Raw genomic sequence first — 25340 nt, forward strand, 5'->3', positions numbered from 1 at the left:
AAGGCCTTAATATGTAAGCATAAAATGTTTCATAATTCTACAACAGACTGATGTCTATGATATTGATCTCTAGTTGTGTTCATCTTTTTTACTGTCTTTCTTGGAAAGTGGGATTAGTTGTGTATTTTTCCAATCACTTGAACACTTTGTTCCTTCAGTGATCTATGGCACACTACTGCTAGAAAAGAAAGAAGCTCTTTTGCGTACTCTTAAGTAGAATCGAGTAGGAATCCTTTAAAGTCCAATTGCCTTTCCTCTGTTATGGGTAATTTTAAATAATTTTCTACCGTGCAGTCACTTGTTTTGATATGTCACTTTGACATTTCATGTGATGCTTAAAAGGAGGAACCACAATATTAGACTGTCAGCGAGAGGGCACCGCTAGTTCTTGCTACTAATAAGGTGAGTACACCGTTCGCTTGTTATATGTTTTTACAAGCTTCAAACAGGAGCGACTGCAGTAACGGATAGGAACTGTGATTGTTGTGTACAGATCCGAGCTGAGCTGGCGGCCCTTCGCTCACAGCTTCTGGCTGCGTTGGCTTCAGTCACACAGCTTTAGGCCGCTGCCAGGGGGCGTCACTGTGGGGGATCGGATGCGGGGATGCAAGGGACATCGAGCACGTCCCACCTGTCCTCTGATCAGTCCACTGCTGTGACCTCCCCGGGTACTGCTTGCTCTGAGGTTGACCCCTCACCCTTGGTCGAGTGGGAGATCATTCCAAAGTCTGGCAGGTAGCGAAAAACTTTCCGAGGGGCCGATCATAGGGCCTCCCCAGTTCGTTTGACAAACAGGTTTCGGGCGTTATCTGTGGCTGACAATCTCCCTGAGCCGGATGCAGTCGTCCACCCTGTTCCAGAGGAAGCTTCTCGGCCCTCAAGGTTTGGTCATTCACAGAGGGTGGGTTTGCTGGTAGTTGGGAGCTCCAACATTAGGTGCGTAATGGGGCCCTTTAGGAACATGGCTGCCGGGGAGTCATTCCGGATATGGAAAGGGTACTACCGAATGCCATGAAGAGTACAGGGTGCAGCCAACTGTAGGTGGTGGCTCATGTCGATACCAATGACGTGTGTCGCTTTGGATCAGAGCAGATCCTGTCTGGTTTCCGGCGGCTTGCGGAAGTGGTAAAGACTGCCAGTCTTGCTTCCGAGATTAAGGTAGAGCTCACCATCTGCAACATTGCTGATAGAACCGACTGTGGTCATTTGGTGCAGAGCCGAGTGGAGGGTCTGAATCAGGCGGTTCTGTGACGGTATAGGCTGCAAATTCCTTGACTTGCACCATTGGGTAGTGGGTTTCCGGGTTCCGCTTAACAGGTCGGGAGTCCACTACACACAGGAGGCAGCTACATCAGTAGTGGGGGCTGTGTGGAAGGGACTGGGCGGTTTTTTAGGTAGAGGGTCTCAGGGAACCACAGAAGGGGCATCTGTCTAAAAGTGGGCAGGTAGAACACAGTAAGGTAGTTGTAGAAATGATTGGTATTGTAGTTGTAAATTGTCATAGCTGTGTTGGGAAAGAACCAGAGCTCCAAGCCCTAATAGAAAGCATTGAAGCTCAAATAGTTGTAGGTACAGAGAGCTGGCTAAAGCCGGAAATAAGTTCAGCCGAAATTTTTTCAAATGATCTAACAGTGTTCAGAAAGGATAGGTTAAATACAGTTGGTGGTCGAGTATTTATTGCTGTCAGAGATAGTTTGCCTTGTAGCGAAATTGAAGTAGATAGCTCATGTGAAATAGTATGCATAGAGGTTATACCTGACAATCGGACTAAACTATTAATTGGATCGTTTTACTGACCCCCGACTCAGAAGACATAGTTGCTGAACAGATCAAAGAAAACTTGAGTCTCATTTCAAATTAGTACCCCGCTTATACAATTATAGTTGCTGGTGACTTCAATCTACCCTCGATATGCTGGAAAAATTATACGTTTAAAGCCGGCGGCAAGCATAAAACATCATCCGAAATTGTACTGAATGCTTTCTCAGAAAATTATTTTGAACAATTAGTTCATGAGCCCACTCGAAGCGTAAGCGGTTGCGAAAGCATATTTGACATTTTAGCAACAAATAATCCTGGACAAATAGTGAATGTTGTGATGAATACAGGGATTAGCAACCACAAGGCTGAATACCGTAACACTTACAACCATCAAAAAGAAACACAAAGTATATCTATTTAAAAAAGGTGATAAAAATGCTCTTAATGCCATTTTAAGAGACTGATCATGTTAGTGTAGAAAAGTTGTGGAATGTTTTCAAAGAGATAGTATTAACAGCAGTTGAGATGTATATCACATAAATTAATAAGTGATGATACTGAACCCCCATGGTACACAAAACGGGTCAGATCATGTTGCAGCAGCAACAAAAACAGCATGCCAAATTTAAAAGATTGGTAAAGTTTTACAGAAGTTCGAAATATAGCGCGTACTTCAATGCGAGATGCTTTTAATAATTTCCACAATGAAATTCTGTCTCGAAATAGGGCAGAAAACCCAAAGAGATTCTGATCATACATAAAGCACACCAGTGGCAAGACGCAATCAATACCTTCACTGCACGATAACAACAGTGAAGCCACTGATGACAGTGCCACTAAAGCAGTTATTAAACACGGTTTTCCGAAACTCTTTCACCAAAGAAGGCGAAGTAAATTTTCCTGAATTCCAATCAACGATCAACTACCTAAATGAGAAACATAGAAGTAGATATCCTCGCTGTAACAAAGCAGCTCAAATCACATAATAAAGGCAAGGCCACCAGTCCAGATTGTATACCAGTCAGGTTCCTCTTGGAGTATACTGATATTTATAGCAATTATATAGAACCACTCACTCACAGAAAGATTCGTACCTAAAGACTGGAAAATTGCTCTAGTCAGACCAATACCCAAAAAGGGAAGTAGGAGCAATCCGCTGAATTACAGGCCTATATCACTAACATCGATTCGCAGTAGGGTTTTGGAACATACACTGTATTCGAACATTATGAAGTACCTCTAAGAAAACGATTCATTGACATAGTCAGCACAGATTCAGAAAATATCTAGAATGAGATTTTCACTCTGCAGCGGAGTGTGTGCTGATATGAAACAACCTAGCAGATTAAAACTGTGTGCCAGACTGAGACTCAAACTTGGGACCTTTGCCTTTCGCGGGCAAGAGCTCTACCATCTGGGCTACCCCTAGCACGACTCACGCCCCGTATGTAGAGGACGAGGTACTGGCAGAAGTAAAGCTGCGAGGACAGGGCGCAATCGTGCTTGGGTAGCTCAGATGGTAGAGCACTTGCCCGCGAAAGGCAAAGGTCCCAAGTTCGAGTCTCGGTCCCGCACACAGGAAGTTTCAGAAAATATCGGTCTTGTGAAACACAACTAGCTCTTTATATTCTTGAAGTAATAAGTGATATTGACAGGGGATGTCAAATTGATTCCATATTTTTAGATTTCCAGAAGGCTTTCGTCACTGTTCCTCACAAGCATCTTCTAACCAAACTTCGTGCCTACGGAGTATCGCCTCAGTGGTGTGATTGGATTCGTTATTTCCTGTCAGAAAGGTCACAGTTGGTAGTAATAGATGGAAAGTCATTGAGTAAAACAGAAGTAATATCCGGCATTCCCCGAGTGAGTGTTATAGGCCCTCTATTGTTCCTGATCTACACTCCTGGAAATTGAAATAAGAACACCGTGACTTCATTGTTCCAGGAAGGGGAAACTTTATTGACACATTCCTGGGGTAAGATACATCACATGATCACACTGACAGAACCACAGGCACATAGACACAGGCAACAGAGCATGCACAATGTCGGCACTAGTACAGTGTATATCCACCTTTCGCAGCAATGCAGGCTGCTATTCTCCCATGGAGACGATCATAGAGATGCTGGATGTAGTCCTGTGGAACGGCTTGCCATGCCATTTCCACCTGGCGCCTCAGTTGGACCAGTGTTCGTGCTGGACGTGCAGACCGCGTGAGACGACGCTTCATCCAGTCCCAAACATGCTCAATGGGGGACAGATCCGGAGATCTTGCTGGCCAGGGTAGTTGACTTACACCTTCTAGAGCACGTTGGGTGGCACGGGATACATGCGGACGTGCATTGTCCTGTTGGAACAGCAAGTTCCCTTGCCGGTCTAGGAATGGTAGAACGATGGGTTCGATGACGGTTTGGATGTACCGTGCACTATTCAGTGTCCCCTCGACGATCACCAGTGGTGTACGGCCAGTGTAGGAGATCGCTCCCCACACCATGATGCCGGGTGTTGGCCCTGTGTGCCTCGGTCGTATGCAGTCCTGATTGTGGCGCTCACCTGCACGGCGCCAAACACGCATACGACCATCATTGGCACCAAGGCAGAAGCGACTCTCATCGCTGAAGACGACACGTCTCCATTCATCCCTCCATTCACGCCTGTCGCGACACCACTGGAGGCGGGCTGCACGATGTTGGGGCGCGAGCGGACGACGGCCTAACGGTGTGCGGGACCGTAGCCCAGCTTCATGGAGACGGTTGCGAATGGTCCTCGCCGATACCCCAGGAGCAACAGTGTCCCTAATTTGCTGGGAAGTGGCGGTGCGGTCCCCTACGGCACTGCGTAGGATCCTACGGTCTTGGCGTGCATCCGTGCGTCGCTGCGGTCCGGTCCCAGGTCGATGGGCACGTGCACCTTCCGCCGACCACTGGCGACAACATCGATGAACTGTGGAGACCTCACGCCCCACGTGTTGAGCAATTCGGCGGTACGCCCACCCGGCCTCCCGCATGCCCACTATACGCCCTCGCTCAAAGTCCATCAACTGCACATACGGTTCACGTCCACGCTGTCGCGGCATGCTACCAGTGTTAAAGACTGCGATGGAGCTCCGTATGCCACGGCAAACTGGCTGACACTGACGGCGGCGGTGCACAAATGCTGCGCAGCTAGCACCATTCGACGGCCAACACCGCGGTTCCTGGTGTGTCCGCTGTGCCGTGCGTGTGATCATTGCTTGTACAGCCCTCTCGCAGTGTCCGGAGCAAGTATGGTGGGTCTGACACACCGGTGTCAATGTGTTCTTTTTTCCATTTCCAGGAGTGTATATTAACGACATAGGAGACAATCTGAGTAGCCGTCTTAGAGTGTTTGCAGATGATGCTGTCATTTATCATCTTTTAAACTCATAAAATGATCAAAACGACTTGCAAAATGATTTAGATAAGTTATCTGTATGGTGCGAAAAGTGGCAATTGACCCTGAATGGGGAAAAGTGTGAAGTTATTCAAATGAGTCCTAAAAGAAATCAGCTAAATTTCGATTACGTGATAAGTCATACAAATCTGAAGACTGTAAATTCAACTATATACTTAGGGATTACAATTACAAATAACCTAAATTGGAACGATCACATAGATAATATTGTGGGTAGAGCAAACCAAAGACTGCGATTTATTGGCAGAACACTTAGAACGTGCAACAGGTCTGCCAAAGAGACTGCTTACACTGTGCTTGTCCACCCTATTCTGGAGTATTGCTGTGCGGTATGGGATCCGCATCAGGTGGGACTGACGGATGACATCGAAAAAGTACAAAGAAGAGCAGCTCATTTTGTATTATTGTGAAATAGGGGAGATAGTGTCACAGACATGATACGTGAATTGGAGTGTCAATCATTAAAACAAAGACAATTTTCGTTGCGACGGAATCTTCTCATGAAATTTTAATCACCAGTTTTCTCCTCAGATTGCAAAAACATTCTGTTGGCACTTACCTACATAGGGAGAAATGATCATCACGATAAAATAAGAGAAATCGGGGCTCACACAGAAAAATTTAAATGCTCATTTTTCCCGCATTTGTAAAGAGGTGCGGCACGTTTCGAAAAACGTGCATGATTTTTCACTAAAATTGTGCAGTGGCCATACATGAAAGTGGGGGACATTGCAGTAAAAGATGTTTTACAGTAAGAGGGATTCTGATAAACATTACCTAGTGGACCTTCTTCGCATTTTTCATATGTGTTGTACAATATATGTAAATAATATACACTACTGGCCATTACAATTGCTACACCCCGAAGATGACGTGCTACAGACATGAAATTTAACCGACAGGAAGAAGATGCTGTGATATGCAAATGATTAGCTTTTTAGAGCATTCACAAAGTTGACGCCGGTGACGACATTTACAACGTGCTGACATGAGGAAAGTTTCCAGCCGATTTCTCATACACAAACAGCAGTTGACCGGCGTTGCCTGGTGAAACGTTGTTGTGATGTCTCGTGTAAGGAGGAGAAATGCGTACCATCACATTTCCGTCTTTGATAAAGGTCGGATTGTAGCCTATCGCGATTGCGGTTTATCGTATCGCGACATTGCTGCTTGCGTTGGTCGAGATCCAATGATTGTTAGCAGAATATGGAATCGGTGGGTTCAGGAGGGTAATACGGAACGCCATGCTGGATCCCAATTTCCTCATATCACTAGCAATCGAGATGACAGGCATCTTATCCGCATGGCTGTAACGGATCGTGCAGCCACGTCTTGGTCCCTGAGTCAACAGATGGGGACGTTTGCTAGACAACAACCATCTGCACGAACAGTCCGACGACGTTTGCAGCAGCATGGACCATCAGCTTGAAGACCATGGCTGTGGTTACGCTTGACGCTGCATCACAGACAGGAGTGCCTGCGATGGTGCACTCAGTGACGAACCTGAGTGCACGAATGGCAAAACGTCATTTTTTCTGATGAATCCAGGTTCTGTTTACAGCATCATGATGGTCGCATCCGTGGCATGAGAGTCCAAATGATGAAACTTGTTACTGACTCTGTACTGGCCTTAACAACAGATATCTTCGTCATTCTTTGACTAAAAGTGTTTTCTTTCGGGTTGATCTAATATATCAAATGTTAAAATTTCTAGAATGGCATTAATGTTTTATATTTTGTCATTCCTTTGTAGCCCGAGGAATATTTTTTTTTCTTCATGGACAAAAAAAGAAATGTTATTTATAACTATAGTTTTAAGTTTGTGTGTTTTGTGATAACTTATTTTTTCAAATATGCTGTTCTGATCTATTTAGAAACTCACAGAGGCAGAAGGAATGACAGTCGTCTTTTTCTCATGGGGGAATTATAGCTTCAAACACTACATAAATATGTATCATCATGTAGTGCATGACAGAGAAAGCAACAGCTTTTCTGAAGTAACGAGTTTCCTCTTAATTTTGTTACTTTTCGCTTAGCTTGAGCAAACGCAAGTAGTTTGTAGCAATTTTACAATTGTTAATTATTAGTTCAGCTGCTTCACGTTATTGTACACCTTGACTCTTCCTCTTTCCTTGAAGTGTTGACTTTTTGATGGGCTCTACACAGCACAATGTACAGATGACTGAATCTCTGGAACAGAATGAACAAGTGAATTGATTGTGTTCTGTGCCAGTAACCACATGAGTAATATGATGACAGCTAACTTTCCTAAAACTGCAAACTAATATTTTATTCCAGTTTTTATGGAAAATAAACATGTTATAAGGCTTGTTTACCACCATTTTAAATTTTCAGCTGTCAGTTATTACCAAAACAGTTAACATATGTGCGTAATCCATCATTATTTTTCAGTACTATTATTTTATTGGTCATCGTATCGGAGATAACCTACTTCATTTTTTTCCAGTTTTGTGCACCGCTCCAAACAAGTACACAGTTGTAGATCCGGAGGGTTCTATTAGACCTCGGTGTTGTATTGATATCGTCGTTAGACATAATGCAGTTACATTGGCGAATTGCAACATCACAGATAAATTTAGGATACAGATGCAAAATCATACAACTAAACAGGTAATTTTGTTGTTGCTCTTTTGATCTCAATAAATTTGTTTGTTTGTTTGTTTATATTGAGTTCTGGCGATTCTTGTGAATACATCGTAGCATATAGAACATATCAGTTTTCCAAGTTTGTTATGTTTGCGTTCTGTGGTACTACATAAGTATTACTAATCAGTTTTAATTAAAGCATCTACAACTTTGGTTCTATTAAAGAAAAATAAAACATATTTAAATATGTTTACAATAATAAATAAACATGCGTACAGCTAAGGAGCTGGGAATGTATCAGAGTTTTACAGGTACATGGCTACTTGCATTGTGGCTTTGAACTCCTCCGTAGTGTAAAATGAGGCCATTACAAATCTTACAGCTACTGAAATGTATTCCCTTCTGTACCATTTGAGGTTTGCAAGTTAATTACTGAGATCAAGCTGTGGAATCTAAACAACATTTCCAGATTATTTTTCATTTCAGAATCCTTTAGAGTACATACATTTAAATCACCACAAACTACCAACTGCTTCTTGCTGTCCGACACAGTAGCATAGTAAGGAATCCGTTGCTTCATAAACAGTTCAAAGTTTCTCAGTGGAGATATATATGCAATTACTAAGGATGTAATTGAACTATTTTTCGATATTAATTCACATGTGGATGCTTCTGTGTCCCAGTTTCCACAAAATCTATTTCTTTTGATGTTTATGAACTTGCGTTCTGTCGTAATATATGTAGCAATTCTTCCTTTTCCCGTATTAGTTCTGCTTGAGTAAGGCACTAGAGCTTCATCTTTATAATGAAAAGGATAGTTGCTACTCACTGTATAGCGGACATGCTGAGTTGCAGACAGGCACATCAAAAAGGCTCTCAGAAAATGAGATTTCGGCCAACAAGGCCGTCATTGGTGAGACACACACACACACACACACACACACACACACATGACTAGGTCTCTGGTTGCTAAAGCCACATTGCAAGCACCCACTGACAGTATGGTCACAGCAACCAGAGACCTGGTCATGAGAGAGAGAGAGAGAGAGAGAGAGAGAGAGAGAGAGAGAGAGAGACCAAAGCTCACTTTCTGTTCTGAGGTTTTTTTTTTTTGCGACTCGGCATCTCCAGGGTATGGTGAGTAGCAACTATCATTTTCATAATACTGTTACATTCCATCCTGGATTTTCTATGGTTGAGAGTTTCATCTTTTTTATTTCACTTCTCCAGCCCTGTAGTTATGTGGTATTCAGGCACATACAGGATGTATTTCTTTTCATAACTCTCAAAATTTTGAAACAAAGAGGAAGCTCTTCTACTTTATTACTGAGTAATCTAATATTCTGATGAAAGAAGCTAACTCTACTTTTCTTTGCACTCTTCAGCATTTTGTGGGGCACTCTTGTTTTAATTTCTTTCACAGCAGGATGTCTGAATCCTGATTCTAAACTAAATCGAGTACGCCTCAGCCACTATTAACCACAGGTATCTTACTATGTGTTGCCCACCCTCACACCCATCCCCACAGTAAGTTTTCTGCAAGAATATGTCATCAAATAGAGATTACATGTGTTTGGTGTTTTCATCACGTAATGGAAACCCCGGATGGAATAATGACAATATTATGAAAAGCATAGCTATTCACCATATAGTGGAGATGCTGATTCGCAAATAGGCACAACAAAAAGACTGTCAAACAAGCGAGCTTTCGGCCCGAAAAGCCCTCATCGGATTCAGACACCCCCCCCCCCCCCCAACACACGCACACACACACACACACACACACACACACACACACACACACACACACACACACACACACACACGTTCATGCAAATGCAACTCACATACACACAACCACCATCTCTGGCTGCAAAGGCCAGACTGGCCTCGGCATCAGAGACAGTGTTCATGTATGTGAGAGGTGCGTGCGTGCATGCACACGCACCTGATTCCAATGAATGTCTTGCTGACCGAAAGCTTCCTTGTTTGACAGTCTTTTTTGTTATGCATATTTGCGACTCAGCATCACCGCTATATGGTGAGTGGTAATCTGTCCTTTTCATAATGTTGTCATAACTTCATCACACATTTGCATTCATTGCAGTTCTCCAATGACACGATTAACTTTGGGTCAACTAAACTGCAGGAAACATTACTTGGGACCCCGAAGATGTTCATGCTGACTTTAGGGGTAGGGATAATATCTTACAATGATGCTTTTCTAGTTTGCTGCTGTTGGGAGAAAGAGGTAAACAATGTGTGGCCTACAGTTAGAGAAAAGAGGGAATCTTTTTGTTGGGGGTGGGATGTGGGAGCCTGTTCACAGCACCATCACAGGTGGTAAAATTGCTGGTATTAGATATGAAAAATTGTAAACAGATATTCCCTGTGAGATTAGAAGGAAACTGATGTCTATATAGTTCTTCTGAGGTCTTTTGCATACACATGTAACTCATTGTGCTTATTAACTATTGCTACTTTTTTAAATTGCCACAGTTAAATCTGGCTAAATGTATAAAAAGAAAAATTCAGTTTGAAATGAAAAGAAGACTGGGGAGTACTTACCTCCAGGAGTTTCCGTTTTACACATAATATTTTGATGACCAACCCATACATCGTCTTCAGAAGCTACAAGCTGTTCTATTGTGTGTTTTCACTGTCTGGACTCCAACAAGATTATGAACTCTTATTGATTTTGCACTGTTGTTTAAACCTTTGTTTGATCCCCAACACTGGCCATGCTGTTTGATGGTTGAAAACAAAGGAGTCTGATTGGAGCCCAGGCAGCATTGCTCGCAGCACTTGAAGATTATGACTCGGTCATACATCGAAATATTGTACATAAAATGAAAAACAACTCAGCTGAACATCTAGAAGCACACCATTAATCAATCATGCCAACAAAACCTAAGATATCACATCACTTCAGTAATGGAAGAAGATCTTCCGCAATGTCGGCTTCACAGTATGCTGACTTGCTGACTTTCCGAACAACGTACTGAGATGAACAAGTTGTACACATGTTCACTAAAATCAAACATTATCCTGTATTAACACACCAGCAGTCATTAGGATTATGTTTGACACGAATTTCTTCAGCTGCTCTTCCCCTACTCTTCGTCCCACACCCCACCTCCTTCCTGCCCTCATTCACCCCACCCAACAAAACCACTCAACCCTGTCAAAATGTATTTCTGGAACATTTTATTCAAGTTCTCTGTCTTGTTTATGTACCTTTGAGCGACTGAACATCTCCATTATTTGGTGAGTTATCTTTATTCCTTCAAACTTTTCATTACTACAGTCATAATTCTCATATCAGCGAAGGCAGGTGCTGACAGGTATATTACTGAACCATCAGTTGCTAAAAAATAGACACATGAATTATTTCCAGATGGAAACATTGGTGGAAGTAATCTGTGGAAAGATCAGTTTGGGTTCTGGAGAAATGTAAGACCATAGTAGGCAATATCTACCTCATCACTGACCTTAGAAAGTATACTGAAGAAAGGCATTTGTGGATTTAGAAGAGAAAAAAACTAAGCCTTTGATAGTGTTGACTGAAACACTCTCTTAGCGATTCTGAAGGTAGCATAGATGCAGTACAGGGAGCAAAAGGTTATCTATAACTTAAAAGAAAAATTGGACTGCAGTAATGAATAGTCTAAGGACATGAAAAGGAGGCTAGATTAGTTATGCAGAGTTGAAGAGACTCAGCTGTATCAGAGCAGGGTTGACCAAAACAATAAGAAATCTTGTATGAGTAGAAAAACAACATTTTGGGCATGATCATTGTATCTAGGAACTAATAGATGCTTTAAAACTCCCCCTCCCCCCCCCCCCCCCCCAGACCCGCAATTTCCGTAGTTTTGGTTGGATTCTAGAGACGCATGCATAGTTGAAACATAATGTAGTCATTTTCGTTCTACTCACCGACTATTAGAAATTATAAAAGACACAACAATCATTTTATGAACTCTGCTACTTCTGTGATAGATCTCGCTTAGGTTCACTTCAGCATTAGCACTAATTGAGTCAATTAATTAGAATAAATTGTGAGAATTATTTCATGGTAGAGGTTCCACTTATTGCAAGTGTATTTATGCACTATACATTCTAAGGTAATGTAACTGTGAAATAAATAAAAGAATAGATAGTGTGAGTTATTTACAGATCCTTATCACCAAAGTACTTAAGAAGTACTAATGGCAATCCAACTGGGATTAAGTCAAAATACAAGGGCAAGTTTCATAATCTTCTCTGGAAGGCTAGAATTTCAGAGTCACTGGGACTAATTTTTGTTTTGTTGACCGATGAACCTGCCACATATGTCAAATTTAAACATTCAGATTAAAGCCTACAATAATTGGCAAGTTTATCCAATGCCAGTTGCCACCAAATAACACAGGTGTCGTTATCATGCCGCATGCCAGCACACAAGAACATGCTACTATAGCTCCCTCACTGTACTTCCATGGACTGTGTTTAGTACCACTGCTGTATCAGCACACCACCTGCATCCAATACATGATGACACTGTGAGATGCAACCATTTGGCAAGGAAAGGGAAAATCAGCAGAAAATCCTTTGCTGTTCAACCACACTTTTCCCCTAAGACTCGCCCCCCCCCCCCCCCCACACACACACACACACACACACACACACACACACACACACACACACTCACTCACTTCTATGAGGAAGGAGGTTGTTTCCTTGGATGTGATAGCTGTCAGAAAACTTGTTAATAACAATGCTGTTTTACTCATATAAAAAAATTATTTATTCCACAGTCTGTTGCACTCCCTCCCCCCCCCCCCCCCTCTCCCCCAACTCCACCCCCTCTCCCAAATAAAGCTATCTTTTTGGCAGTTTATATCCAGTACTGACTCTTTTCATTCTACTGATTTCCATGTAGTCTCATCCCATTGATTTACATATTCTAATGTCTGTGCCACCCTTAACTAAGATTAACACACACATGGCCATTGTGTTTCTTCAGGATTGTCTCTCTTTCTATTTGTCATTTGCTTCAAAATGAGGAAATAATGCTTCCAGAAATTCAGCTGTCAATATTTCCCCATTTGTCTGAATTACAGTGTCTAGGTAGAAGTGCACTTTTGATGTCAGCAGTATTTACATACTGTGTAGGTGTTGATAACAGGAAAATGAATCATGGGAAGTGAAGACGGTTGATTATGAATCATATGCAGATAGCCAATGACATTGTGTGTTTTCATTTTATTCTCTTTGTAAACAAATCCCAGCAATTTAAGCTGTGCTGCTAGATTCCTGCGTAACAACATCCTTGAGGATCTAATAAACTAGCATCTTCCACCCAAAAAAAAGAATTTACATTTGGTGATTATCTTTTCTTTACCTACTCTATACTGTCATTACTCTGGACAATTGCAGAATATATTAGTATCTAAAAAGTTTTTGCTTCTTTGAAACCTAATACTACTGTGCTAATTACACATAATATATATTTTAAATTCCTACAAGACAAATAAAGCACACATTACTAACAAAACAAAACAAAAAAGTGAGAAACGACATTCTCATTGAATATTGACATCTGTGTCAGCATGACACAAACAAAATACAAGCTACCTATAACTGAAAGAAATGGCGTGTGAATTTTTAATTGTGTGTCAAAATCTGACTCAAGATTGGCAGCCTTCATTTCATTTATTACCAGCACCTACACAGTATGTAAAAAGTGCCGTCACCATAAGAGCAGTTTAACCCAGTGTCTATCTTGTACTGTGTGTCTGATGTGTTCTGTGATTGATTTATTTAGCATTGTTAATTTTAAAATTAATTCCTCTGTTTTAGCTGATGGGTAAACAGGACATTCCAGCAACATTGCTTCCAGGAAAATCAAGTGGTGGCCCATCAGACTCTTCAGAAGAATTTCTTAGACTTCCATCAGCACCTAGCACTGTGCAGCAGCAATTTGGTTTGATACGAGACCCTAGACCAGGTATTTTTTTTTTTTTTTTTTTTTTTTTTTTTTTTTTTTTTTTTTTTTTTTTTTTTTAAATGTCAAAGGTATATGTGTTTCCGTGAACATGTAGCTGTGAACAAAATAGCAATTAATTTATCCAGATTGGGCTTTTGATGATGGTGATATGAAATGTTTTCATAGTTTTGAGGCGTACTACAAATATATGATTAAGGGCTTGTTAACCACCTGTAGCAGCTCTTAAAAGGACTTGACCTTGTACCAATTCTGCAGCATCTCTCTATGTGTGAAATAATAAGTATTGTTGACCAAGCACCTCATTGCACGAGAATACAGAATGTGAATACAGGTGAAATTTAGCACAAAGCAAGCTGGATTCTTTCAAAACCCATTCTGCCAGCTTCTAGTGTGACTGGGTTGAACACAATGGACTTCACACATTGTGCAGAGAAACTCAGCAATGCCAGCTGGTGAAGACAACACAGCCATTATTTTGGAATCAGCAAACTACCACACACGTTTTTGTGATGCTTGAGGAGGACACATAATGGACATTGCTGTGAAACCCAATATCAAGATTAATGAGTTACACATCAGTGCTTGTGAAGCAGTCATCACTAGAAGATGATGGTATTAATAAACTTCCTCAGGTGCCTAAACCACACATGCTTCGAGTTGCCCAAACTATATAAAAGAGGAATGCCCCTTCAGTTCATCGTGAACAGTGGCTTGCTAACTTACAGTCTGGCTAAAAACCTGACTTGTTTATCTATCTAGAATACAGTTAGTTTCATCAGCTGAATTAAATGTCTCTCTGTCACGGATGGTGATACATCTGTGTGTTCTCAGTGTTTACACGTAGTCCTATAATCAACTACATGGACCTCCTTTCCCAGTTCCTTGGAAGTACAGTTGTCAGACTGTTGTAGGCACATCTAGATGTTATCATATTTCTTATATGGCAGACAGTATTTTAGTCAGATGTACAGTGTTACAATGGGAAATCTTCCAACTCCATCCAAAACAAACTATTTTATGGATAAAATTTGAGGAAGCTGCCTTAGTAAAGGGTTCAACAAGCCTAATTGTTTTTTTGTGCTCAGTCTTTTGCAGTGGCTCTCCTGAATAAGTGTTTTCAAGCTGTGTCATTACCAGTAACAAGATGATTTTATTTCTTATTGCTTTTGTCACTAAGTTGACAACACTTTTTTAGCTTGGCTCGATGGGAATGATAATTTGTGGACTCTTTGGAACACTTGAATGACATTCAGAATCACAGTGCAGGTAGAGACAGGTGGTGTCTTACCCTTCCATGACATCTTTGTCTGCCAGTTGTGTATACAGTAAATCATCACATACGTGAATGTGGTTACGTCGCCAAATTTTTGATGTCATTTTTGCTGAGGTGCATAAGCAGAACATTTCTCAAGAAAAGAGCAAGGATCTTTAGTTTTTGCCATTTTGTAGCTGACTGACGGGAAAGATTAGCTTTTTCCTGAATAGAGAATACTAAATCAATCTTCAGGTACATTGCAAAAATATGACAGCTTATGAGACCTGTGAAGATTTGTAGTTTTCAAAACAATTGTCTAAATAAGACTTCCTGTAAGTGCGGCGACTATTACATCAAACAAATGGTGCGCACTGTATAGAGCAGTTCAAGATAGAACATAAGACATATTTATGGTTATGCTATATCAAGAAACCAGCCATGGCAGAACGAGCTTTAAAAATGGATACCAAATAGCATTTGATGACACATCTATCATTATGAGGATGAACTGTTTCTCCAAACACCCTCATAATGTTTAGAATTTGGGTATCAAAAGGTTGAAGCAAGCATGACAAATGTAGGATATAAATATTGCCGTATTTAGTAATATGACTGAGCACCAGTGACCTCACAGCTTACAGCACAGCTCCGATAAAAGGATAAGACAATCAAAAGCACTGCTGTCAGTTAGTACCTGACAGTGTCTGCGGAGTACATGACAAAAAGATGTTATTGGAAGTTAAAGAAGATTTTTATTAAGGATATGTGATGTTTGATGACATTTTTAGAGAAACCAGTGCAGGCAGAAATGTATACGTACTGGAAAGTGGGAGAAATGTAGTTTCAGATGCTGTCTTCACTCTTCCAAAACAATAGATTTTCATATTATGAATATAAATATAGTGTGGAGTTACTCTCTTGTCATCAAAATATTTGTAATAAAGGCCTGTTCCAACCCCCCCCCCCCCCCCCCCCCTCTCTCTCTCTCTCTCTCTCTCTGAAAGAATACCTCAGATCCCCACATTGATCTGTTCCTCAGTGAGAAACAATGTGCTGTACACAATTTTGTGTCAACTAGAATTGGCTGGACCAGCTGTATATGTAAATATTTCTGAATCAAGTAATGAGCACCATAGCGTGGCAAGGAGGAAGAATTGAAAGATGTTTGTACTGAAGGAAAGTGCTGTATATTAAGTTGTTTTTACAGACTTAATTACAGATCTATGTTTGCTGCCACATAATACTAATGCAGGTGTAGATGCCATTACATGTTGATTGGGTTATTTCTCCTGCTATATGTGTTTAAACAATGAAAAATCCGTGTTGCGATATGAACTATATAAGGAGAAAAAGGTAGATTGCTACTCATCATGAAGTTGACACATTGAGTTGCAGACTGACACAATGAGAAGATTGTTATGTACTTATCTTTCTTTTCGTTGTGCCTGTCTGCAACTTAACATGTTATGTTTATGGCGAGTAGCAATTTATCCATTTTCTTATTTCATAGAGACAGTCACTTCCATGGATGAGATCGGGAGGGGGGGAAACTAGCTTTGTGCTTCCTTCTATAGCTATTTAAAGGGTCTTCCATTAAGGGCAGGCCCAAATCCTTTTGCAATATTCGCTTAGTTGATGTTTCAGGTACTGCAGCCATTGAGGTCATCTTGAATCTGACACATTTGGCTTTTCCTCAACACTGGCCACTTTTGCTGCAATATTGTGCTCACTTCACACATTACATTGTGTTCTTGTGGCTTCTGGTCATGTAGACAGAAATCCTGCCCAAACTTGACCACAATGCGGTCTGAATAGAGAAACAGTGGTGGCAACACAATTTTCTGATGAACAAACAATAAGCACCCACAACTGACCTGCCACATTGATAATTTTTTTTAATGATCTCTAAATTTTCAAGAAGCGTGAGTTGCTGCATGATGAAACTGCAAATTGTACTGTATATTTTCATGCCTGTAAGCACATAAAAAATATTAGAAACAGCAAATAACGGTTTTGGAAAGTATCACTCTTAATGAAAAACATTTTACTATATGAGAACCTGTAAGTGGAAAACTACTTACATGTCATGAGTGCACTTTAGTGAACTATATATCTTACTTAGAGCTCTAATGTTTTCTAATAAGTAGATTTCACCCATAAAGTGCGATTCTGACCTGTGAAAGACCAATCTATGCTCACCATAAACTTTTCCTGGCCTCTGTTTGTTTCCTACCGATGATTATCTTTACATGTAGCAATAAGTAATCTTTTTTTTTTCCCAGGGTGTGGAATGTGATGGTTCAGGGTATCCACAACTGTAGCAATTAATTGAAAACAAATCACAGAACCAATTGCAGCGTTGTCTTTTAACACTACAGTCAGTTTCAGCCACCAGGGTAATTCCAAATGGCTATCTGAATAAAAAATACATAACTATGTTAAAAATCAAGGTAGAATTGGAAAACTTGCATAAAAAGAGAAAGTAACAACAAACATGGCCAAGACAAGACACCATAGTATGAACCACTTAATGTAAAACAAATAATATTGTATAGCAACTTGTCCAAATTTAAATAATGTATTAAATTAACACGTGTTGCATCATGGAGGTACACAGGTGCAGGCAGATGAGACATGTTAATAGGCATTGTTTAAATAGGGGTGGGGCAGGTTCCAAGGAGGCCCTGTAGAGGAATCCATTTCCAAAAGCATTACGATTCATACTAAATTAGCTGTTGACACAATAAAAGCTAATAGGAGTCTGTAAGCTAAGGTTACAGTCAGAGCAACTAAAATCATTTCTAATGATATAGATGCAAAGGCAGTTTTAATCACCTATGCATAATTTGCAGTAGTATTAATTGTAAACTGTGTCTTGATAAAATTCAAATAACCAAATCTGTTAAAGGTAATAAAATTGTTGTTGTTCATGAAAAGGAACACATTTCTAAGGCACACATCTTTTTCACATGAAGTAACATCATCAAGATTAAGTCTGCTCCCACTGATAAGTTACAAGTAGAAATTAGAAAGATCATTGAAGATTCTAATTTTTGCTTATTAAGTATGAAAAGAAGTCACTCAAACTAAAGAATTTGTAATGATGTAATAAATCAGTGAAGTAAAGGCAATCACTGAGAAACTAGTGTTTGATATCTTTGTCTCTGTGAATTTTTGTCAGTTTTCTTTGTACTTTCCATGCAATGGGTAGCTATTGAATGGTTCTCATTTTGTATGTTCATGGAGGAGTGCATAATAAATTGCTTTTATTCGCCTGTATCACTATTCTTAATGTGGCTAGTGTTCCCACAAGCTGTATCCCAACAAAAACTACGAATAATGGGCCAGAACATCAACTATGAACCTATAATGCTGGTTGCCACACATGTCGTTTCACTGTGGCAGTGATTGATGGTTTGGACAGTGTGAATACCAATCTTCACTCTCAGACAAATATGACCAATGGAAATTCTGTGACATTACCGGGTTTTGTGCAGCCTACAAGCATTCCACCTGTTCGCTGCATTGCATAACCCACTCCGCGTAGAGAAGCTGCAATACTGCTGTACATGCCGGTTCTGTGGTGCTGAATGTTGGAAATTTTGCTTACTGCTTATGGCATGTGTGATAACTTCTACTTAACATTGGCACATTGGAAATTCAGATCTTACTATGGTCGTTAGACTTTATTCGTGCCACGTCCCCCAACTTTGTACAAATATCAATACGTCAAAATCAATGCACTTCCACAAGTACGTAAATTGTATATCTACACATGCTACTGGTCCTAAACAATGAGGTAATCAGTGATATATCACCCTCAGAATTTGGGCATCACCTTCAGATGTTAGTTACAAAAGCTAAAGTTTCTGTTGCAACCCTGCATCAGGTGTGGTTTAACCAATTAATGTTTGCCATTAAAACTGCCCTGATTTTCAACAACAGGATTGACATGTCTTCACAGTTGAAAGTTGCTGACAAAGTGCACAGCATTTTGCATAATGGCATCGCGGATATGTCATCTCAATTGTTTGATGGTATATCATTGCTGGATTCACTCAAGGCTTCAAGGTAACAGTAGTTGCCACTAGATGAGCAGATCCGCTCACTGCACCAAGACCTAGGCAGTCTCATCTACATCTACATGGATATTCTGCAAATCACATTTAAGTGCATGGCAGAGGGTTCATTGAACCACCTTCACAATTCTCTATTACTCTAATCTCGTATAGGGGGTGCAAAGAACGAACACACGTATCTTTCTGTACAAGCTCTGATTTCCCTTATTTTATCATGGTGATCATTTCTCCCTATATAGGTCAGTGTCAACAAAATATTTTCGCATTCAGAGGAGTAAGTTAGTGATTGGAATTTTGTGAGAACATTCCATCGCAACGAAAAATGCCTTTGGTTTAATGGTGTCCAGCCCAAATCCTCTATCATTTCAGTGACACTCTCTCCCATATTTCGGAATAATACAAAATGTGCTGCCTTTCTTAGAACTTTTTCGATGTGCTCTGTCAATCTTATCTGGTAAGGATCCCACACTGCGCAGCAGTATTCTAAAAGAGGACGGACAAGCATAGTGTAGGCAGTCGCCTTAGTTGATCTGTTACATTTTCTAAGTGTCCAGCCAATATAATGCAGTCTTTGTTTAGTCTTCCCCACAACATTTTCTGTGTGTTCCTTCTCCTTCCAATTTAAGTTGTTCATAATTGTAATACCTAGGTATTTAGTTGAATTTACTTCCTTTAGATTTGACTGATTTATCGTGTAACTGAAGATTAAATGGATTCCTTTTAGCACTCGTGTGGATGACCTCACACTTTTCATTATTTAGGATCAACTGCCAATTTTTGCACCATTCAGATATCTTTTCTAAATCGTTTTGCAATTTGTTTTTATCTTCTGATGACTTTATTAGTCGATAAACAACAGCGTCATCTGCAAACAACAAAGATGGCTGCTCAGATTGTCTCCCAAATCATTTATACAGATAAGGAACAGCAAAGGGCCTATAACACTACCTTGGGGATCGCCAGAAATCACTTCTGTTTTACTCGATGACTTTCCATCAGTTACTAAGAACTGTGACCTCTCTGACAGAAAATCACGAATCCAGTCACATAACTGAGACGATATTCCATAAGCACACAATTTCACTACAAGCTGCCTCTGTGGTCAGTGTCAAAAGCGTTCCGGAAATCCGGAAATACAGAGTCAATCTGAAATCTCTTGTCAATAGCACTCAACACTTAATGCGTATAAAGAGCTAGTTGTGTTTTGCAAGAAAGTTGTTTCCCAAATCCATGTTGACTGTGTGTCAATAAACCATTTTCTTCGAGGTAATTCATAATGTTCGAACACTATATGTTCCAAAATCCTGCTGAATTTTGACGTTAATGATATGGGCCTGTAATTTAGTGGATTACTCCTACTATCTTTCTTGAATATTGGTATGACGTGTGCAACTTTCCAGTCTTTGAGTACGGATCTTTCGTCGAGCGAATGGTTGTGTATGATTGTTAAGTATGGAGCTAAGGCATCAACATACTTCGAAAGAAGCCTAATTGGTATAGTGTCTGGACCAGAAGACTTGCTTTTATGAAGTGATTTAAGTTGCTTCACTACTCAAAGGATATTTACTTCTACATTACTCATGTTGGCAGCTGTTCTTGATTCGAATTCTGGAATATTTACTTCATCTTGTTTGGTGAAGGCATTTCAGAAGGCTATGTTTACTATTTCTGCTTTTGCAGCACTGTCTTCGATAGTATCTCCATTGCTATCACGCGGAGAAGGCATTGATTGTGTCTTGCCGCTAACATACTTCACTTACGACCAGAGTTCTGTGCTAAATTTCAAGCTTCTGTAAAAAGATAGCAAATCTTCAGGATTTTGCATCTGTTTAACTTTGGCATGTTTGTTTCGTTATTTCTGCAACAGTGTTCTGGGCCATTTTGTGCATCAAGTAGGATCAGCTCTGCTGTTTGTTAATGCGTTTGGTATAAATCTCTCAATTGCTGTCGATACTATTTCTTTGAATTCAGGCCACATCTGGTCTACACCTATATTACTGATTTGGAAGGAGTGGAGATTGTCTCTCAGGAAGGCATCAAGTGAATTTTTATGTGCTTTTTTGAGTAGGTATATTTTTCGTTTATTTTTGGAGGATTTGGGAATTACAATATACGATCTTGCTATGACAATCTTGTGTTCACTGATCCTTGTATCTGTTTTGATGCTCATTATCAACTCAGGATTATTTGTTGCTAAGAGGTCAAGTGTGTTTTCACAACTGTTTACTATTCGCATGAGCTCATGAGCTAACTGCTCGAAATAATTTTCAAAGAATGTGTTTTACACAATTTCGGATGATGTTTTATGCATACCCCCACACATATCGAGAGTAAATTAGTCACCACCAGCTATAATTGTGTGTGTTGGATACATATTTGAAATCAAACTCAAGTTTTCTTTGAACCTTTCAGCGACTGTATCATCCGAATTGGAAGGTCAGTAAAAGGATGCAATTATTCTTTTATTCTGTTTGCTAACAATGACCTCTGCCCATACTAACTCACAGGAACTATCTACTTCAATTTTGTAACAAGATAAACTACTTCTAACTGCACCAAAAACACCACCGCCAGCCGTGTTTAGTCTATCCTTTCGCAACACCGTTAGGTTCTTCAAAAAAATTTCGGCTGAGCTTATCTCTGGCTTTAGCCAGCTTTTTTTACCATGCAGTTGCCGTTGGTGAGGAGGCTTGCATGCCTCAGCAATACAGATAGCCGTACCTTAGGTGCTATCACAACGTCGGGGTATCTGTTGAGAGGCCAGACAAATGTGTGGTTCCTGAAGAGGGGCAGCAGTCTGGATGATAGACTGATCTAGCCTTGTAACATTAACCAAAACAGCCTTACTGTGCTGGTACTGCGAACAGCTGAAAGCAAGGAGAAACTAAAGGCTGTAATTTTTCCTAAGGGCATGCAGCTTTATTGTATGGTTAAATGATGGTGGCATCCTCTTGGGTAAAATATTCTGGAGGTAAAATAGTCCCCATTAGGATCTCCAGGCGGGGACTACTCAGGACGACGTCGTTATCAGGAGAAAGAAAACTGGCGTTCTACGGATCAGAGTGTGGAATGTCAAATCCGTTAATGAGGCAGGCAGGTTAGAAAATTGAAAAAGGGAAATGGATAGGTTAAAGCTAGACATAGTGGGAATTACTGAAGTTTGGTGGCAGGAGGAACAAGACTTCTGGTCAGGTGAATACAGGGTTACAAATGCAAAATCAAATAGGGGTAATGTGGGAGTAAGTTTAATAATGAATAAAAAATATAAGAGCACTGGTAAGCTACTACAAACAGCATAAGGAACACATTATTGTAGCAAAGGTAGACACGAAGCCCACACCCACCACAGTAGCACAAGTTTATATGCCAACTGGCTCCGCAGATGAGGAAGAGATTGATGAAATGTATGATGAGAGAAAAGAAATTATTCAGATAGTGAAAGGAGATGAAAATTTAATAGTCATAGGTGACTGGAATTCGATAGCAGGAAAAGGAAGAGAAGGAAAAAGTAGTAGGTGAATATGGAATGAGGGTAAGGAATGAAAGAGGAAGCCGCCTGGTAGAAATTTGCACAAGCCATAACTTAATCATAGCTAACACTTGGTTAAAGAATCATGAAAGACGGTTGTATACGTGGAAGAGGCCTGGAGACACTGGAAGGTTTCAGATAGATTATATAATGGTAAGACAGAGATTTAGGAAGTAGGTTTTAAATTGTAAGACATTTCCAGGGGCAGATGTGACCTCTGACCACAATCTATGAACTGTAGATTAAAATTGAAGAAACTGCAAAAAGGTGGGAATTTAAGGAGATGGGACCTGGATAAACTGACTAAACTAGAGGTTGTAGAGAGTTTCAGAGAGAGAATTAGGGGATGACTGACAAGAAAGGGGGAAAGAAATACAGTAGGAGAAGAATGGGTAGCTTTCAGAGATGAAATAGTGAAGGCAGCAGAGGATCAAGTAGGTAAAAAGATGAGGGCTATTAGAAATACTTGGGTAACAGAAGAAATATTGAATTTAATTGATGAAAGGAGAAAATATAAAAGTGCAGTAAATGAAGCAGGCAAAAACATCTCAAAAAATATCGACAGGAGGTCCAAAATGGCTAAGCAGGGATGAATGGAGAACAAATGTAAGGATGTAGAGGCATATATCACTAGGAGTAACATAGATACTGCCTACAGGAAAATTAGAGAGACCTTTGGTGAAAAGAGAACTACATGCATGAATATCAGGAACTCAATGGAAACTCAGTTCTAAGCAAAAAAGGGAAAGCAGAAAGGTGGAAGGAGTATATAGATGGTCTACACAAGAGAGTAGACAACATTCCATTAGAGCTACTGATAGTCTTGATAGAGCCAGCCCTGACAAAACTCTACCATCTGGTGAGCAAGATGTATGAGACAGCCGAAATACCCTCAGACTTCAAGAAGAATATAATTCCAATCCCAAAGAAAGCAGGTGTTGATAGATGTGAAAATTACTGAACTATTAGTTTAATAAGTCAGCAGCAAAATACTAACACACATTCTTTACAGGCAAATGGAAAAACTGGTAGAAGCTGACCTCGGGGAAGATCAATTAGGATTCTGTAGAAATGTTGGAACATGCGAGGCGATACTGACCCTACAACTTATCTTAGAAGATAGGGTAAGGAAAGGCAAAACCTACATTTCTAGCATTTGTAGACTTAGAGAAAGCTTTTGACAATGTTGACTGGAATACTCCCTTTCAATTTCTGAAGGTGGCAGGGGTAAAACACACGGAGCAAAAGGCTATTTACAATTCGTACAGAAGCCAGATGGCAGTTATGAGAGTTGGGGGGCATGAAAGGGAAGCAGTGGTTGGGAAGGGAGTGAGACAGGGTTGTAGCCTACCTCCCAATGTTATTCAATCTGTATACTGAGCAAGCAGTAGAGGAAACAAAAGAAAAATTTGGAGTAGGATTGTAGTTTAATTAAATCTGGCGGTTCTGAAGGAATTAGATTAGGAAATGAGACACTTAAAGTAGTAGTTGAGTTTTGCTGTTTGGGGAGCAAAATAACTGATGATGGTCAAAGTAGAGAGGATATAAAATGTAGACTGGCAATGGCAAGGGAAGCATTTCTACAGAAGAGAAATTTGTTAACGAGTATAGAGTTGAGTGTCAGGAAGTTGTTTCTGAAAGTATTTGTATGGAGTGTAGCCATCTATGGTAGTGAAACATGGACGATAAACAGAAGAGACTAGAAGCTTTCAAAATGTGGTGCTACAGAAGAATGCTGAAGATTAGATGGGTAGATCACATAACTAATGGGGAGGTACTGAATAGAATTGAGGAGAAGAGGAGTTTGTGTCACAACTTGACTAGAAGAAGGAATTGTATGCTAGGACATGTTCTGAGGTATCAAGGATCAACAATTTAGTATTGGAGGGCAGCATGGAAGGTAAAAATCGTAGTGGGAGACCAGGAGATGAATACACTAAGCAGATTCAGAAGGATGTTGGTTGCAGTAGGTACTGGGAGATGAAGCAGCTTGCACAGGATAGAGTAGCATGGAGAGCTGCATCAAACCAGTTTCTGGACTGAAGACCACAATAGCAACAACGATTTGAGCATCAGTGCTTTCTATTAGCACTTGGAGCTCTGGTACTTTCCCAACATAGCTATGACAATTTACAACTGTTATACCAGTGGTCCGGTATCTACATTCTTCCTGTGTTCGACCTGGACCTTTTATGACTGAAGCCCTTCTCTCTTGGAGCAAATCAAAGAAACAGGCCCCACAGCACTAACTCTCAACAGCTAGGTGCATAACGACCACCAGAGTATGCGCTGAAGTCTCAGCAAATGGATTCCTACTCAATGTTGGTAACATGCATATTTTGGACCTCAAGCCAGGAAGCGCACTTCCCCTTGCAGGTGCAATCAGGTAAATGAGACTGGCCGCTCTGAGAAGAAGTGCCTATCTGGCAACATTCACAGAATGAAGATTCAAGACTCATCACAAGTTTCTGATGCTTCTGCCAATATTTACTGACACTCAATGGTTGTTGACATCTCAACCAAGGAATCAACCCTCATGCTCAGTATCTGCAACAAAAACACGTGCAAATATCAAACCAACACAACGTTCCAGGCATGTCCAGCACACAGCATGGGTTATATGTCACAGACACTTGCATATCACGCACATAGCTCGTCACCACTGGTTCAGATGTAAGTGTACTGCCA

General features: G+C 40.5%; 1 protein-coding gene across 3 annotated transcripts in view; it reads left to right on the forward strand.

Moving 5' to 3' along the window:
* The window catches only part of LOC124714663 (motile sperm domain-containing protein 1-like), a 49428-nt gene that overhangs the window by 2161 nt on the left and 21927 nt on the right, over window positions 1-25340 (forward strand). For all 3 annotated transcript variants that reach the window (XM_047243042.1, XM_047243040.1, XM_047243041.1), the window contains 2 exons: window positions 7661-7824; window positions 13642-13789. In XM_047243042.1, coding sequence (XP_047098998.1) covers window positions 7661-7824; window positions 13642-13789 — 312 coding nt within the window. The remainder of the gene's footprint in view (window positions 1-7660; window positions 7825-13641; window positions 13790-25340) is intronic.

This window comes from Schistocerca piceifrons, chromosome 1 (assembly GCF_021461385.2).
Source record: "Schistocerca piceifrons isolate TAMUIC-IGC-003096 chromosome 1, iqSchPice1.1, whole genome shotgun sequence".
Classification (NCBI taxonomy): domain Eukaryota; kingdom Metazoa; phylum Arthropoda; class Insecta; order Orthoptera; family Acrididae; genus Schistocerca; species Schistocerca piceifrons.